The 18389-nt window shown below is 36.9% G+C and overlaps 1 protein-coding gene across 11 annotated transcripts in view; it reads right to left on the bottom strand.

The window, feature by feature from the left end:
• ppip5k1b (diphosphoinositol pentakisphosphate kinase 1b) overlaps nucleotides 1-18389 on the bottom strand; it is a 39595-nt gene that overhangs the window by 13916 nt on the left and 7290 nt on the right. For 2 of the 11 annotated variants that reach the window (XM_081356601.1, XM_081356604.1), the window contains exons 4-26: nucleotides 17524-17614; nucleotides 17346-17431; nucleotides 17081-17235; nucleotides 16912-17013; nucleotides 16678-16839; nucleotides 16457-16578; nucleotides 15057-15158; nucleotides 14828-14914; nucleotides 14368-14443; nucleotides 13775-13884; nucleotides 11869-11954; nucleotides 11665-11790; nucleotides 8238-8359; nucleotides 7699-7881; nucleotides 7470-7611; nucleotides 6838-7061; nucleotides 6632-6759; nucleotides 5607-5721; nucleotides 5410-5517; nucleotides 5217-5333; nucleotides 4925-5062; nucleotides 4196-4292; nucleotides 1732-1839 (exon numbers count right to left, since the gene is read on the bottom strand). In XM_081356601.1, the coding sequence (XP_081212727.1) occupies nucleotides 1732-1839; nucleotides 4196-4292; nucleotides 4925-5062; nucleotides 5217-5333; nucleotides 5410-5517; nucleotides 5607-5721; nucleotides 6632-6759; nucleotides 6838-7061; nucleotides 7470-7611; nucleotides 7699-7881; nucleotides 8238-8359; nucleotides 11665-11790; nucleotides 11869-11954; nucleotides 13775-13884; nucleotides 14368-14443; nucleotides 14828-14914; nucleotides 15057-15158; nucleotides 16457-16578; nucleotides 16678-16839; nucleotides 16912-17013; nucleotides 17081-17235; nucleotides 17346-17431; nucleotides 17524-17614 (2787 nt within the window). Of the gene's footprint in view, nucleotides 1-186; nucleotides 250-1731; nucleotides 1840-4195; nucleotides 4293-4924; nucleotides 5063-5216; nucleotides 5334-5409; nucleotides 5518-5606; nucleotides 5722-6631; nucleotides 6760-6837; nucleotides 7062-7469; nucleotides 7612-7698; nucleotides 7882-8237; nucleotides 8360-11664; nucleotides 11791-11868; nucleotides 11955-13052; nucleotides 13077-13774; nucleotides 13885-14367; nucleotides 14444-14827; nucleotides 14915-15056; nucleotides 15159-16456; nucleotides 16579-16677; nucleotides 16840-16911; nucleotides 17014-17080; nucleotides 17236-17339; nucleotides 17432-17523; nucleotides 17615-18389 lie in introns of all 11 variants that reach the window. The other 9 variants (XM_081356595.1, XM_081356598.1, XM_081356599.1 and 6 more) reach the window with 9 other exon arrangements.

Here is an 18389-nt window from a genome sequence, read left to right as displayed (position 1 = left end):
GGAATGATTTAAGCTGGGTGTGTCTTGTGAATTCAAAGGAAAAGGGTGAAGAAAAGCCTCCCTAATTTATGAAAAGAATTAAACAAAAATCACAAACGGTGCTAAATTACGAACGCTATGTTGAAAGCAACGGCAGAGGACATGCAGGAGAGTGTCAACAAAAAAAAACATGGACTCCAAACATACCATTAGTCGGATGCCTGGCATACGACACAGAAAATCTCTTTACTGGCGGCATAGAGAGCAGCTCTGAGGAGATAAAAGAGGTATTCGGCATTACTCGTGTCACTGTGCTCCTCATGAGCTTTTTTTTTTTTTTTTTTATCAAAACTACCAGATTTTTTTTATCCTCCCACCATCAAGCTCTCTGTCCCTCATAAAATCTTCTATAACAAGCAGGTAAAAGTATCAGTGGGGCCAGATGTTGCCCTTCAATGTAGGGATTGAAAAACTCAAAAACAACAGATGGTAACAACAAACTATCCAGCATTCTCTGTGCTACAATGTCCTTTTGGATGCAGCATGACATGGCAGTATTTTGAGCGTTATTTCAAATGTCTTAGACGAGGTAAATCTCAGAGACACAGCAACACCCTGTGGACAAAACTGTTAATGCTGCTACCAAGGAGTGAGGGGTGAAAATTCATATAAATAAATAAATCTTTTTTTTTTTTTTTAAACATACATATATACATATGAAGAGTTCAGATGCAAAAGCCTCTAAAAGCCATCTGAAATTTTCTCCTAGAATGGTCATTTTTGTCAAGCTCGTATATTTAAGTTCAGTAATTTCACTTAAATGACAATTAATAGGTAATTTCCATTGCCATTTAAGTGAATTTACTGAACTTAAATATACAAGCTTGATAAAAATGATCATTCTAGAAGAAAATTTCAGATGGCACTTAGAGGCTTTTGTATATATATATATAGTCATATACATAATTAATGTCAATAAATAAATCAAAATATTATATTTAAAGTTCATTTCAAATAATGTATTTGATACTGACGAAATTAGGGACAATGCATTCCTTTCTGATGTATGCAGGATATTAGAGTGCAATTTCAAATAACTGTTTACAAAATAATCATAATATCCAGAATTATTCAATTAATCATTAATGATTGTGGTAAACGCGTTTGGTGTTTGTTTTACCATGGATATTATGTATCGCAATCCATTAAAACACATTCCCATAAGTGTCAGAGGATACTAAAATGTGTCCTTTTGCATTAAACGGATGACAAATTTGAGCAATTTAGCAAATTACTGAACAAATGTTTGTTTACGTGCACATGCAGCATGCAAATAAACAGTTTGGAGTTAGCAAAGGTGACACGATAAATAACCATATTATTCAGTTACTGTGGAAACCTATTTCTCTAAGCGAGACCTTGATAAACAGCAAGACGCAAATGGTTTAGGAACAGCTCCTGCTGTGTGTAATGACTTGATTTGGGATGATTTTAAAGGCTAGAATAAAATTTCAAATATATTTTGAATGAATTATGCTGAAACACAGTCACTAGGAAGGACACAGTGTACAAGAAATGGTCTTAAAAGGAATGTTGAAAGCTAATCAACAATTTTTGCTGCATAAAGTGAGAGTCTATTAAGTAAACGGGAATTATTTAGAAGAATTGTAAGCTGGGATGTTTGTGATGATAGGAATCTTCAGGTCTTCTGGTCACATTATAACCCTGTATGTGTGTGTGTTTGGGACATACCGGCTTGAGAAGACACATTCCTGAGCGAGGAGGGCTTTTTGCGGGGAGCTCGTGTTAGGTCTCTCAGGTTGGGGAAGGAGGCACTGAAGAGGCCCGCACACTGGGAGCCTGCGAGTGGGAGGGAGACCGTGGGGTGGAACGTGGGGTGGAAGGGGGTAGGAAGGTGGTTAGTATTGGTTAGTTTTCACAAGTGAACATGCAGCTTCTCATTTAAAGAAGTTAAAGGGATAGTTCACCCAAAAAGATGAAATGATCTGTTCTATAGTTACTAGGGGTGTAACAGTACACAGAAGTCCAGTTCGGTACAACAGGAAAAAGCAACAAATCCCCAATGCTAGGTCTCTTTTTATTTATTTTGAAGTGACAGTAGAGCAAATTACAGTTTGTTCCACGTAGCAGAATTTAGTCCCCCTGAAGTAGTTGGTACAGTACAGCCTCCTTTACCCCCGGTTTCACAGACAAGGTTTAAGCCTAGTCTCAGACTAAAATGCATGTTTGAGTAGTTTCAACCGAAAGCAACTCGCACTGATATATCTTAAAATATGTCAATGCCATTGCTTTGTCTCAAGATGCACACCAGTAATGTTTTTTTCAAAGGCGAGTTTATAAAAGCTACTTAAATGCCCTAATTGAACTAAGGCCTAATCCTGGCTTAATCTAAGCCCTGTCTGTGAAACCGGGCCTTAGTGTATTAAGCAGTAAACAGAATGTCTTTTTTTTTTTTGTAGGGCTGATAAAAAAAAAAAAAAAGGTATTTGGTCTCAATCAGCTACAAAACTGAAAAGCATCTCGTGTTATAAAAGTTTAAAATAAACAGAATACATTAAATAAACAGTACATTAAAATTCTATTTAATATTTTTAGGGCATAAAAATAAAAAATATCAGGGTGATACAACTATTAAAACAAAAACTCATTAAAAGGAATACGTTATTGTCAAGCAAATGTAGTTTAGCACAATTGTTTTAAAGTATTAAAATCTTAGAAATATTACTATTAATCACTTATAGATAATTTTATTTCATATATTTTTTAGGGCTGTCAAAAGATTAATCGCGATTAATCGCATCCGAAATAAAAGTTTGTGTTTAAATAATATATGTGTGTGTACTGTGTATAATTAAATTTGTATATATAAATACACACACATGCTTGTATATATTTAAGAAAAATGTGTAATTTATATATAAAAAAATAATATTTATATATAATATAAATTATATATAAATATATACAGTATATGTATGCAAATATTTCTTAAATATATACATGCATGTGTGTGTATTTATATATACAAAATAATTATACAGAGTACACACACATATATTATGTAAACACAAACTTTTATTTTGGATGCGATTAATCGGGATTAATCTTTTGACAGCCCTAATATTTTTATATATTTAAAGTATTTATTAATAATTTGTTTATAATATTTTAAATGTTATTATAAATGTTTAAATATTATACATATTTGAACAAATTAAATTGGTATGGAGAAACACGTATGGGGAGAAAAAACGTGTGGCACAATCCCCTATTAAAATATTAAATATGAATTAATAATTCATAATACGTATAAAATATTTACTCTAAAATAATTTAAAACTTTTGAAAATAATGATTACTATAAAATATAGTAATTTTTGTATTACTTTTTACTTGATGGTCAAACCACAACATTTATGCCTTTTTTTAAGTAAATTATTAAGTACTTAAATTTGAACTTCTTGAAAAGTTTTTTTTTTAAGTTTTACAAAACCATTTGAAATCAAAATGAGTAAACTAGATTATTTTCTTCTTGGCACTCTTATTTGTCATTGACCCATTTTGACATTCATTTTTGGTTGAACCATCCTCTAAGCTTATTTCCAGGTGCACAGACGTCCTTTGCAAACAAAACCCAGTTAAACTGCTGGTCTTCTGCTGGGAACATAAATATATTGCCAGTGCAGGAGGGTGAAACTGACAAAATGTAATTTGAGTAGGTATGTGTCTCTAAAGGTTCAAAAGGACATCTCTACCTTCGGGCAGCACTGATAAAACAGCATTTGTTTAAAAGCCTACATGTAAGACATGCCAGATGCAACATGCACTTAGATATAAAATAGTGACTTGCAAATCATGCCGTAAGTCTTTAGTAAGGTGCAACCAAACCTGGGAAACAGTGTGCACTGTTGCCTTGTAAAAGTTCTTTGAAGATAGATATAAGTATAGACAAGAATAGCAGAGAGAGTCCTGCCATTAGCCATATTTAGACCACTACTGGCAGCATGGACACATTTCTGACGCAGTGGGCATGGCAGGGTCCTTGAACGATGTCATTGGTGATAAACAGAAACAAGCGCCTTTAACGGTCGACTACACCATGTCACTTCTGAGAAGTTGAAAGGTTTCTCCAATTAAACTGATGACAGGAGAAATATTCAACATGAAAACAACACAAATGAACCGTAATTCTCACCTAGCCCGCTGGGTTTGATCTCAGGGGACTGACGAGAAGACGACGGCAAGATACGATACGCCAGTCCACGAGAAGAAGTGTTGCTCTCTGAAAGAGCCTGCAAAGGGAGGAAAACAAAGGCATATGGACACACATTTTAAAAAAGCACATCTTCTTTCTATGTAAATTCAGCTTGTTCATTTTTTTTACATTTTTAAGTTAGACCAGGGAGTTTCAAATTTTGATACCAAGAATCATATAATTAGACTATATATACAGGGCCGTGCAAGGGGGGAAATCATTCTAATATGCTGATCTGGTGCTCAAGAAACATTTCTTATTAATGTATAATCAATGTTGAAAACAGTTGTGCTACTTAACTTTTTTTTGTGAAAACAGTCATACATTTTTCTGGATTCTTTGAGTAGAAAGTAAAAAATATATATAACAGCATTTATTTAAAATATAAATCTTTTTTTTGACATTATAAATGTTTTTACTGTCACTGTAGCTCAATTGAAGGTATCCTTGATGAATAAAAGTATTAATATCTTTTTTTTTTAACTCTTACTGACCTCAAACTATAGTTTGAAAAAATATACAATTTTATGATTTTTTTTTAAATAATTGACAAATAATTAAATAATTGTTTCCAAAGTTAAATAATTATATTGTTAAGACAAATTGTTAAAATATTATCTAAAACATTTAACTTTTATAGCCCTAAAATACTTCAAATGCGTACTGTACCTCCATAGATCCAGCCTTGCGGTTGCGTATAAGTGGTGACTTCCTCTGAATATTGATTGGCTCAGTCAGTACGGCTCTGTCGGGCTCATCTTGGGAAAGGTCTTCAAGACTGCCTTGGTTTGTCTGCTTCTCGTGGTTCTATTACATATGAAATGGGATAGTTGGAAGCGGTCCAGCACATTAATATTGTCAATATTTCTTAAGACAGTTGTATATAAAATCCAAGGTTTAGCAGAGTAATATAGTCCAAAATAAATATACGTAATTCTTAAGCCGAGTGAAACACACAGACCTCTGACGAGGCGGGCCGGAAGCCGAAACCCATTGGTGCATTATCCTCATCCTTGCACCCCTTAACTCCTGGGCTAAAGTGCAACTCCACGTGAAAACGTTCCTCTGAGGAAGGGTCCTACAGATACAAATGTCAGCAAATAAAGCAAGAATAGAAACTGGGCACAAACGGCTGATGTGGCCACATCTCGTACCTTGTTATTGTCCTCATACAGCATAATAACAATCTGTGTCATATAGTTGAGTTCAGTCACGGCGCTGAGGTAGTCCATAGCCTGCTTCCACTGTTCATCTTTTTGTTCCTAAACAGACACAGATGAGATAAACAGTAGTAACCTGCATTAAACATGATGCTGGGAGTAATGTGCGTGTCTGATGATCGCTCACTCACGTCTAACAGGCCTCCGTAGCGGAAGATGCTAAGCAGGGAGTGTACGTGGCTCTCGCTGGTGAAATAGAGTCGGGTTCGAACGTGCCGACCCGGAGACATCACTCCCCGCGAGTACCTGAACCACCAAAAGGGATGAAATACACAATCTGATCACTCACAGGTTCTATAGGTCACGGCTGAGTCTTCAGAGCTTCTACAACAATGTGAGGTCATACAATAAACAACAACTGAAACCATCAGGAGTACATACCACACTTGTGACGGTAAAGTAGAAGATTTAAATGTACTAAGTACGTCAATATAAGGACCAGCTATGTCAAAAGTCGGCACTAAATGAACAACAATTGTATCGCATAGTATCTACCACTGTATATAATTGCATTAATATTAATCAACAATACTGACAGTAAATAAATAAATGTACATTTTTCAAAATTTTGGATAACTAGGTCTGGTTTGAAATACAATCAAATCTAAATACAATAACTGACTAAAAAGCTGTAAACATCAATATCAACAATAATGAAAATAATATATTTATTTATACATTTCTCCAAATGTTGGAAAATTTGTTTTATTTTGCTGAAGTCTGAAATATGTTTACATCTTTAAAAAAAAAAGTTACATATTATTGTCAATAAAAAACAAAATGTTATTTTTTTTGACAAAAAAAACTGTACTATTTTACCATTTTAGTGAACGTAAAATGGACAACATGTAATAAATATGGCATGACGAACAACAAAACATGAACTATGAATGAAACAAATAAAGAAGCAAAAACTGTGCAAGTGAACACTGTTTGCATCAGACAACGCAGTCGCAAACCCCTCCTCTTACACAGCATTGTGGATAATATTAGCCCTGAAACCATGCATGGATGCCTACTTTCAAAATTCACAGGAAAAAATACACCAAAGTGAAATGTACTAATAATAATTTGGCACATTAAACAGGATGTATAATGTGATTTAGCCTTCACACTGTCAGAAAGTTTGGCGTTGTGCCCCAGTACAGAGACTCACAGTGGATGCAGCTTGTTGACGGCCTCGTCCTCATGAGTCCTCTGAAGATCCAGCTGAATCTTCTTGACCAGAGGCAGACAATAGGCACTAGCGATGTCTAGCTTCTCCGCTTTAGTGATTCCATACTCCTAAAAGACAGTGTGCGTGCAGGTAACAAGAAGATGAAAGTTAAATAAACAAACACTGTTGTATATCGATTCCTCTACCTGGGGGATGATGATGTCCGCGAGTGCTCTGGACAGACGGAAAAGCTCCAGGGTGTCCTCCAAACTCAGAGTACTGTTGTGCTGGGTGTCATATTTCACACAGTCGTAAATGTCCGGGATCTTACTGATGTCATAGCGGCAATTTTTCATGCGGAAGTCACGCTCCAGTTTGGACCAGCGCTGCAGCATGAGCTCCAGAGTCTCGCTGTGGTACAGCTGCAGGTCTGGGAATATCACAGACATTTAAGGGATAGTTTACCCAAAAAGGAAAATTCTGTCATCATTTACTCACCCTCAAGTCGTTCCAAACCTGTATAAATGTCTTTCTTCTGCTGGAACGAATATTTTGAAGAATGTCGGTAACCAACTCTTTGTTTACCCATATTCTTTCAAATATCTTCTTTTGTGTTCAGCAGAAGAAATAAATTCATACAGGTTTGGAACAACTTGAGGGTGAGTAAATGATGACAGAATTTTCATTTTACATTGATAATTATAATTTAATATTAAATTGTTTAACATTTGATTATTTAATATTTTGAATATTTACAGTCGAGCAATTACAATACTGTAACACTCAGAATGCACTTTTAACATTCAAGACTTCTTATAAGAAGACAAAGAGCTCCAACCTGCAGATTTGGGGTCTTCCAGCCTTTTACAGATTTGGCAAGTAAGGCTTTTAATGAGGGTGTGAACCTGGTCACAAGTCTTGACTGGATTGACAATTACCCTCATGGAGTTTACCAAAGATGGGCTGCCTGTTGGAGCCAACTTAAAGAGACAGGACACATTTAGAGCTAGTTTAGTTATACAGAGATAATGAGCTATTTTTAAGTAAGCAGTTGGGACTTTCTTCACCTTGTTGTAGTCCTCCTCACTGAAGTCTTTGTTCTTCTGCATGATCTCATGTAATCGAGCTTTGACTCTCTGCTGACAGTCAGTGAGAGAGTCGCTGTCACTGTCCAGCAGTCCGTTCATGTTGGCACTCTTCACCATCTGAACGAGGATTGGAGTCAACTCTCCTTCCAGTGCTAACAGACCCTGAACACAGCCAGACGTAAAAATGTATTGTAAATTAATGTGTGAAATGACCAGTAGGGGACAAAGTGTGAGATTACATAAAAACTCTGAGATTAAAACTTGTATTTAAACCTGGAAATAATAAGAAAGTTTAAATATTCTATAAAAAAAATGTAAGATGCACCTAATGATCATTTATATACACTATAAAATTATAATAAAGCTTTAAAAAAAGTATTAAAGTGCATTTTTTTATTCAAGTAAATAAAAGATTAAAAGAAAACAAAAATAAATAAAAAATAAAGCAGTTTACATCAATCCCATCTAAAAGCATTATGTAATACCAACATATCCCTGCAGACAAAACCCAAGCAAACCTTTGCGAATGCCGCTGCTGTCATCTGCACACGACCTTCATCAGAGGCGTAGATTTTAAGGTCATGGCGGTAAGTGCTGTGCAAACGGAGAAGGCCACAACCGGGGAAGCCGGCATAGTCTCCTGCAAAAGCACAGAGAAGCAATCCTTGAAATAACAATGATCACAAGAACAAAACCCCAGACGTATGTGCGTATCCTGGAAAAGAAAAGGGACACAAATTCATAATACAGAACCACTGTTTAAAAACCTACAGTACGTACAGTATAAACTAAAGTGATGTACAATCAACTGGCTGAAGATTTTCTCCACAAAACTCAAAATCTCATTTCATGCATTTCAATAAATCCACACTATTGAAAGCAACTGGCAATACGGGTTTAGGTGCTTCCCACTCAAGTGGCAAACAGAACTCTGATTTAAGATTCCAGAATGTCCATTTGCGAGAACAGAAGGGCCTCCTGACAAACTATCTGACAGTTAAATTGATTTTTGAGGCCATTCACACAGGATGCTTTCTTGCCGTTCATCCATGTTGTTGTTTTTTTGTGTCATATAAAGATATTTAGTCACTACACTAAGAGCATTACATTTTTAACACATTTTAAGGAGCACAATGTGCTCTGTCCTGTGTGTATGCAGCCTTAAATAGAAGCCCATTTCCGCCACATAGGATATAAAAATCATGCTTTGGTAAATCATAATTAGATACTAAATCCTAATGAGATAAAAAGTCAAAATTGTGACGAAAATAATGTTTTATGTCTTTATATCTCATAAATTCAAGTTTTATTATGACCTAAACTCTGACCTAAACTCTTTGACAATTTTGACTTGATTGTCATGATTCTGCATTATCTCATAATTTAGAATTTTGACTGTCACAATTATGGCATATAATAATTTAAATTTTCGTCATAATTTCAAACGTTTGTCATAATGATGCCTTTTTATCTCATTATTTTGACTTTTATCTCATAAATATGACATAATTATGATTTGCCAAGACATGTTTTTTTCTTACGTGGTAGAAACAGGCTTACATAGAAAAGAGAGAATTTAAACTATTTGAAAAATCTTTTTCTACCAAAGTGCTGACAAAAAGCAAACAACTGTTTTTTGCATGAGATTTAGGAGATAAACTTGAAATTGATGCTACCACAATACTACCACTTACCGGTAAGTCATAGATTGTTCAAATAATGAAACAGTAGTCTAAGAAAAGGTTGTACGGATATCACCAAACAAATTATGGGGAAAAAGTTGTGTAGAAAAAATGTGTAGACTTCAGATCATGCTGAAAAAAAAAAAAAAACACTGTCTAAGTATGTCCGAGTACAACCAATGTCCATATCATGGAATCTTCCACACAATCAGTGGCAAAAGCAAAGCATGGAATGTTACTGTGATCGGATTAGTTAAATGAGATAGATGTCAATGAATTAAAATGATAAATGGGGCAAACAATGCATTAACCCAATATCAAGACCACACACAAATCCAAAAGCTCTTCTTACCACTGTCAATAGGGGACTCACAGCCGAGAGACCTGCAGCTGTCTAGTTATCAATTGAAGGTAAAGAACAGCATATTAACCAGTAGTGCAAGATACTGCTGACTCAGGCTACGTTCACACTGCAAGCCTAATGCTAAATTCCAATGTATTGCTCAGATCCCATTTATTTGGTGTAGCTGTTCACATTGTTGTTTCAAATGTGTCCAATATCAGATTCCAGTGTGAAGAGATCATTGTCCTGGACTGACCTGAATGCGCAAAAGAAGAATAAAAAAGATGACATACAGCATGATGTCATACAGAAGAGGACATTAAAGTCCATACACGGAGGACATTAAGTAAGTTTATTTATAGCGTGATCTGCCACAGAAGCCAGCAAATATATGCGCAGGCCATATAAAAAACTAAGAGAAAAAAAGAGAGCAGAGTTTTTAAACACATGATACGAGCCCTCATGTTTTGCTTGTATATCGAGCGGTCACTGTAAATGCTTATAAGTTCTGACAGATCACTGTCCTTCACTGATGAAACAATACTGATAACTTTGAGTATGTAAAATCTTTGAAGTGACTCCCATGAGCGCAGAATTGTGACGAATGTTGCTCTAGAGTGACATGAAAAAAAGTTGAATGAATTCCGATATGGCTATTTAAACTGAGGTCGCATTGCAAAACATCTGACCTGTCTCGGATTTAGGACCACGTATGGAAGTGTTCCAAAATCGGAATTGAAAAGATCAGATTCCATGTGGTTTATGCTGTTCACACTGTCATGACAAAAACAGATCTGAGACACATATGAGCAAAAAAAATTGGGCTACATTTACCTGCAGTCTGAACGCAGCCTCAGTGAAATTAGAAAAAATGGTTTGACCTTGTTAGTCTGTGAACTCTCACATTTAATGAGTTACATCCAGTTGGTGCAGTGTGCAAATATGGACTCGAATTTGAGGTCCGAGGAAAATAACTGAACTTCACAGGAAAGAATCCACAGCTAAGAGGTATTTGCTGTTGCTGTACTAAAAGTTAAAGGTAAAAAAAGTATTCATTCCTCGTCGAGTCCTGCCCTTACATGCTTTTGTTCGCCAAGCCCACTGAACAAACAGGTTAAAACAGGTTTCCTGTATACAAGCTTTGCCAAACAGCATCATTGCCCCACTACCTTAAAACAGGCACAAAGCCTAACACAATATCTTGCCATGGTATCTAATTTATCATGATCTCCTGCAAAGGGAGCACAGAGCTCCCAAAACAACTGCTCCTGCAAACAACTTGGACTGGATTAAAGAAAATCTTAAAATCTTAATTCTTGGTTAGTAACATCACAGATTTCAAGATCAAGCGTCACATTAGTTCTGGTAGGTCACTTCAGTCAAGCTTGACTCTCAGCTGATCCATGTCTACCTATAGGAATACAACACCCATCACAGCATCCATATATTAGGCACCATTCAGTATTATCAGGAGCTTTATCGCGTTGCTCAGGAGCCAACTGGTTTCTGATATTACTCTTTAAATCAGACTGTCATTTATCTTGTTGTATGTTGCTACTTAAATGTATTGTCATTAAGAATGTTAATGATCTCTGTAATACATTCATTATCGCTGCGCGCCCTGCTCTTGTCCATGCTAGGCTGCATGGATGGGCGGAAAGTTCTTGCCCAGAACAGAACCGTACCGCTAAACCAAACTGTTTGTTAATAATATTTAACAGTAGTGGTTCTGACAGAAAAGCATATAGACACTTAAGTAGCACTAAAATATGTCTGAATGTCATTGTGTTAAATATATCAAACCAAGTGGTTTTCTTACTGTTAAGTGTGACTTCATTTTCAAAATAGTATTTGGATCTATAGTATTTGTATCCTGTTTATTAGTAAAGCTTTCCGGCTGATGCAGGCGTAGTGTTATACCTTGTCCACCAGGGTACATGCAGCGGAAGGCTCGTCCCAGCTCCTCAGCTTGAACTCTACCTGCTGGGGTCAGCTCACCACCCCACTTCAACACCAGCAGTAGAGATGGACCCTCCTTCAGAGAGTCTGCCATAGGTTCAGAGGTCAAACGTTATACAACATCAAGGTAACATATATTAAAACGCATGTATTAAACACACTCACCTTCCTCCTCACTGGATGCTTTGGGCTGTCCATTTGGCAGGTAAGTCAGCTGCACCTTCCTGTTGATGCCAGAGAAATGGCCATACCTGAAAGACAATACATGGGGCAGGGGGACATGAACATACCAGCCCCTCTTTATAAGCATTCTCCCACTGAACAACACAGACAGCACACATCAGACATAGCACTGGGCTCAAACCGCTAGCAGGTGCTCTGTGCCCCCATGTTTCTGGAAACATGTATCTGAGTGACCTTCCCAAGCTGGCAGGGGTTAATCTGTGCCATACCAGGGCTGTCTCTACAGGAATGACAGGCTTTGGGAGGAATAAAACGTGGCTTCTGCAACAGTGCCACGTTTTTTAAGTTACACAATACAGCAGAGAGTGGAGAATTCTGGATGGTTGGTCTCTAGTCTACAATTGAATTATATATATTTTTTAAAAATAGATTTTTATATAAATCATTCATATGCATCAATATACTACTGTTCAAAAGTTTGGGGTCCGTAAAAAAAGAAATTATATTAAAAGAAATTAATACTTTTATCCAGAAAGAATACATTGAAATGATCAAATGTGCCCATACAATTGTCTGGATATAGGCGATATTCTCAATGTCTCTCGGCCAAATATTGTCCTATCCTAACAAACCATACATCAACGGAAAGCTTATTTATTCAACTCTCAGATGATGTATAAATCTCAATTTCAGAAAATTGACCCTTGTGACTGGTTTTGCGATCCAGGGTCACATATGATACAACTTGGTCTAAACCTGGTCTAAAGGTGTTCTTTTTAATCTCATTGGCCAGAAACCAACTCGAGTGAATTTGCCACAATTTGCTCCACTGCATTACATTTAATCATACCAAAGCAAAGCACTTCCCCAAGCACCTGTTTCCTAGTTAATCTATGACCCTGAACAACCGATAATGTGTTGATTAGGTCCCTCATTTGAGTTCAGTGAGGAGGGAGGAGGAAGTGAGGGATCGTCAGGGATTAGAAACACTTTCAAAATGGCATGCAGATGCCACACAGAATTGCAAAAGAGTTTCATCTCCAAGGTACTGTCAATTTTTGGAGCCCTCATTAAAGTGTCAGTAATTTGGACAAGATCTCAGGTTAATGAGGGTTAGGATCCACTTTGCCTGATTCTAAAGAGACAGGGGATATGAGGGTGCGCACTGATTATCATTCAGACTGGATTCCCTATGGAGAGACCGGCCAGGACACAAAGAGGGACACAGAGAGAGGAGAAGAGAGAGAAAAGGAATGGAGTTAAGAAACTCATCCATATGAGGACAACTAAGGAAGCAAATGAGTCAAGGTCACACTACAGTCAGTTACATACAGTCAGCTGTTCATGAAATATCAAATTATTTTCCTGACATAAGAATCCACGAAGCTCAAGACTAAAAGACAGAATAGCAATGCAAGTTTAACAACGAAATTAAGTCTGACTAGGTTTGCACGTAATCATATTCTATTCAAAAGATCTCTGCAAAGCAAATTCATTTAAACTTCTTCACTTGTTACCAGCCCCTACTTTATATAACATTTTTTAATTCAAAAGTAAACAATTCTTCCTTTCATTCTTTTCTATTTTACCTAAACTGATAAAACCGTGTATAAAATATGCAAACATTTGTGCAGATTCTGCATGGAAACTGATGTAATTGTACTTTACTGATGACTATGTTTGGAAATTATTAAATATTTGGCCAGACCTTGTGCAAGAGAAGTGGGAATCTTCAGAGGAGTAAATAGAAGACAGAAAGAATCCAACATGTTTTAGAAATGGATCGAGAGGAGATGATATTGTGAGTACAGTAGCTTTCCACCATCTCACAAAGTTGGAAACGGAGGGTTGGGTAAATCAGTATTATACTTTTGAACAGTTTACTCACATCTCCAGAACCGTCTTCAGCTGTTCTAGTTTGGATTTCTTCTCCTCGATTTCACAATCATTATGTAGGACCAGTTCCGCCAACAGCTGACGAGCAATATCCAGCACTTCCTGTAAAACATCACAGCTGAAAAATGTTAAAATCAAAGTTTTAAACTCATTACGTGCCTGTATGGGAAGTCAGAGTAATTGATAAAGTACAGCGGAAATATTTAGGCAAACAGTTGTTACTACCTGGATGGCTGAGTTCTGGATGTATTACAGTTTCTTAATGGATTGTTATGATAGGATCAAATAGGCCTAGACCTAAATCAATTGACCACATGGTATATTTTCACACAAAACCCAACAGCAGATGCACATGTGCATGACACCCTAATGAGTCTCATGGCTGCAGCATTCCAGACATAACAACACTACATCTCTCTTTAAAAAAGCCAGCTCAATCCTGTTTGACTCAGTGGTGCAAATTTCAGGCCTTAAAGAAAATAAATCATAAGGCTGCAGGCAAGCCTGTTCTGAAACAAACATTGTGTAAAATGGCTTGCACTTGTCATAGAAATAAATTAAATGTGTAGATCAAAACAGACCCACCTGGAGCTGTTTTGGTTTCTTCAGCTTGAGTTTTCCGGACTTATAGCCACCGTATTTTTCAAACAATTCAAAAAACCTAAGAGAAATGGGATCGGTCATAACCAGAAAATAAAATTGTTCAATCATAGATATATCTTTGGTCCATTCACAACAAGGACGATAACTATGATAACAATATATTTTTTTTGTTAATGATAAAAAACATTGAGCCAATCAGAATCAATCATGCTTTAAAGAGCTTGAGTATTTAAAGTGGCAGACCACAAAAGAAAATATAATAAATATTATAATAAACAGAACGTTACTGTGCATTGGTGTGGATGCTATGCTAATATAGTTATCGTTATAAGTTATAATCGTTATAATAAATCGTTCTTGGTGTGAACAGGCCACTCAGAACAAGAGTGAAAACTGTATTTAATCGTGGTGTGAAAGCAGCCTATTAGAATCTGTCACTTACAAGGCGTTCCTGACCTCCATCTTCATCTTCTGTTTGGGCGTACGGTCACCATGACGAATTACAGCAATAACACAACGAAGCTCCATCCTTCAGACAAGAGATGACATATCCCATTTTAAAAGCAATGACACTCATAGTAAGCGTATAGTTCTACCTAATTGGTTTTAATAATCCAGACTCCACAAACGGGAAAGAGAAATATATCCTTAGGACAAGAGTGGCAACCCACATGGTTCCTGAGGTAGTCGGGACAATAGGGATGTCCTCTGCTTCCATGGGGATGGACCAGGGAATGTGAAACTGAGGAGCCAGCTCTCGCATCACCATGTTCCTGAGGGAAATGCATCAAATATGAGCTAAAAATAACCAGAAATTATCTTATAAGATAGGAATGAGTACATCTCAGCTGAACAACGACACTATTCCTTTCATTAGAGCTGCTTATAGCTGAATTAACCTTATTGCACTATTATTAAACTAGACTGAATTCAGTTAACAATTTAGAATAAATAAACTAAATTGAGCTGAATAATGACACTATTGTCTTCTTTAGAGCTGCTTAAAGGTGCATTGCGCAACATTTCATGTTAAAAATACCCGTTTTTCTAACCCATACATGCTTAAACAATAGCCTGATGGGCTGAATGAGCCCTTCTCTGATCACTGTGATTGCCTCTATAATCCTGTACAGTAAAATAAATAAGAGGGATTCGGGTCGGAATTTGAGACTGGGCGTGACGTCATGCGCGTTCAGTTGCAGTGTTGCAGTTTCGCTTGTCGCCAGAGGGGGCATAGTACTGCAAAAACTCAGAGACTTGCGCAATGCACCTTTAAAGGGATAGTTCACCCAAAAATGAAAATTCTGTCATCATTTACTCACCCTCAAGTTGTTCCAAACCTATATACATTTCTTAGTTCTGCTGAACATAACAGATATTTTGAAGAATGTTGGTAACCAAACAAATCTCTGGCCCCATTGACTATCACAGTAGGAAAAAAAAATACTATGGAAGTCAATGGGGCCCGAGATCTGCTTGGTTACCAACATTCTTACAAATATCTTCATTTGTGTTCAGCAGAATAAAGACATTCATACTGGTTTGGAACAACTTGAGGGTGAGTAAATGATGACAGAATTTTCATATTTGGGTGAACTATCCCTTAAACAGCTGAAACATGTTCGATTCATAACTGAAGAACTTTTCAACATTAATACTGTTATTTTCTTGTTACCGTGAAGCTGCTTTGAAACAATCAGTATTGTATAAAGCGCTATATACATAAAGTATAAAGCTGGCCTTAACTTCCAGCCTGCCAAGTATTTAGCTGGTTTAGATATGAGCTGAGCTCAGCTGAAAAGTACCCAAACCCCTCCCCAAATCCAGTCAACAGACCAGCCTTACCATGCTGGGAGACCAGCAAACAAGTTTAGACTGGTTTAAGATGTTTTTTCAGCAGAGATGCTTTTTAAATTCAAAGCTTAGTTCAGAAAAAGAAATGTTTGTTTGATGATCATGTGTTGACTTTCAAAGAAAAGGCGATTTTTTTTTATATTATGTGGTTATATAGTTGGAAAATTCGATTTTCGAGTTACCACAGACAAGAAGGCAGCAACAGGGCTTCACCTACCCCAGAACTTTGGCACAATCATCATAGTACTTCATGGAGTTCTTTACAAAGCTGAAGCCATTAACGTCACAAACAAAAGAGTGGCCATTTGCTCGGAGGAGGTCAAAACCACACACTGTTTGCTGGGTTGGAAAGACGTTATGAAACAAAAAACTCATTCATTATCATTCTTAACCTTTAGCTACTGACAAAACACTTGGTTTTTCTTTTGCGAGGCTTACCTTAAACGCAAGACACACTTTTCTGGCCACGAGCTTCTCCATTGCGGTTAGCATCACAGGATAGCGGATCTCCTTCCCCTCACTGTCTCTCTCTACTTTCCCATCCAGAGCAGGAGATTTACGGGCCTCGGCGTGAGCATAATCAGGCCCTACTGTGTAAACCTACAACATCCATCAGGAATAAACAAACTATCCAGCCACCACATGATGTTTAGACATGAGAAACTTAGGTACCTTAACATCTGTGCCATCTGTTGGCATGAACTCCTCGTAGATGTAAGATCCAGTCTTACGAACAGTACTTTCAGGAGAATACACACTGCTCCGACTGCCAATCTATAGAAGACGGTATGAGCTCCAGACCAAACAAATCTAAAGTTATTAAAAGTTAGCAGTTGTGTACCTTTCTAAAGAGACGCTGGCTGCCCCCACCGGCCGAGGTTGGGTAATAGATGTAGACATTGTGGTCCTCGGCGGAGACAGGCTTCTCCACAAAAGGTTTATGAAACACTTCCCCATTCACTTCCACATGGTCCTCGCTCTCCACCAGGTTGCACTCTGATGTTGCAAAGTCAAAATGACAGCATATGGGTTTGGAACAACATGACAGTGAATATATTAAGGTGATGTATGTATATAAAATGATGACAAAGGTAAATAACCTTTACCCTCTGGCCTGTCAGGGTCCCTGTTCAACACTGCATAGCGTGGAAGGTCAATGCCTTCTTCCTGTAGAATCCTGTAAACTTCCCTCCTAAAGCCATGAGCATATAGTTATGTCTCAGTCAACTCTTCAAACGGGGTTAGCTTATATCAATATTATTTTCAGAGGAAGATTTACCACACCTGTCTTGAATGAAATACTGCATGTTGAGGTCATTGATAAGGAGGGGGTTTCTTAGTTTGGCATAACCCACTGCTTTGTCAAGGGGAAATCCTTCAAGATGAGAAAAAAAAAATTGCTATTTTAATGTTGCATGGTATAAAAAGACTATCTATGGCAAGAGCTCTTTTCAGTCACTTCATTCTTTTCCTCCTAGTTATTTTCTTTTTTCCTTTGTATTCCAAAGGACAACATATACTGCGCATTTGTGGTCTGCTCTCCCGATTTAATTTATGATATATCCCATTAATAATTCGGACATTTTGTTTTTCTCCCCAAATCCTCACGTCTCTTTCCAGGTTTGTTTCCTGTTGCCAGCTAAAGCCTGTTCAAAAAGTCGCTAAATGTCGCTAGATAAAGTCATACGCAAATTAGCATATCCATGATGTCATCACACGTCGCATTTGCATTCTGTCTAGTGTCAGCCCTTTTCATTTGTTTGCTTCTTTGCGCTCACATTATGTATTTTAATACAGCCAAATGCCAAATAAAACTTTTCATCTATTTATTTATCAGTTTCTGTTGTCAGACAATAGGACGAATATTAATTTGTGACTGAAACATAGCCCATTAAGACCAGTAGTCACTTCCAAGCTGATGCTCTGCATTAAAATCCTAATTAATAATCGAGACGCTGTTTGACAAAATAACAGTCGCTGTAATTTCGGCTATATTTACACATAAGATTATCACTCAGGTTAGAAGCAACAGAATTTTATTCTTTCTAGAATATCAGTATTCTTACGCCAACATAATAACGGTTTTCTATTTTAATATATTTTACTCCTGTGATGGCAAAGCTGAATTTTCAGCATCATCACATGATCTT

Source organism: Scardinius erythrophthalmus (genome assembly GCF_964197995.2).
Source record: "Scardinius erythrophthalmus genome assembly, chromosome: 24".
In the NCBI taxonomy this organism is placed as follows: Eukaryota; Metazoa; Chordata; class Actinopteri; order Cypriniformes; family Leuciscidae; genus Scardinius; species Scardinius erythrophthalmus.
Note: the sequence above shows the minus strand (reverse complement) of the source record. Positions and strands in the feature narration are given on the sequence as shown.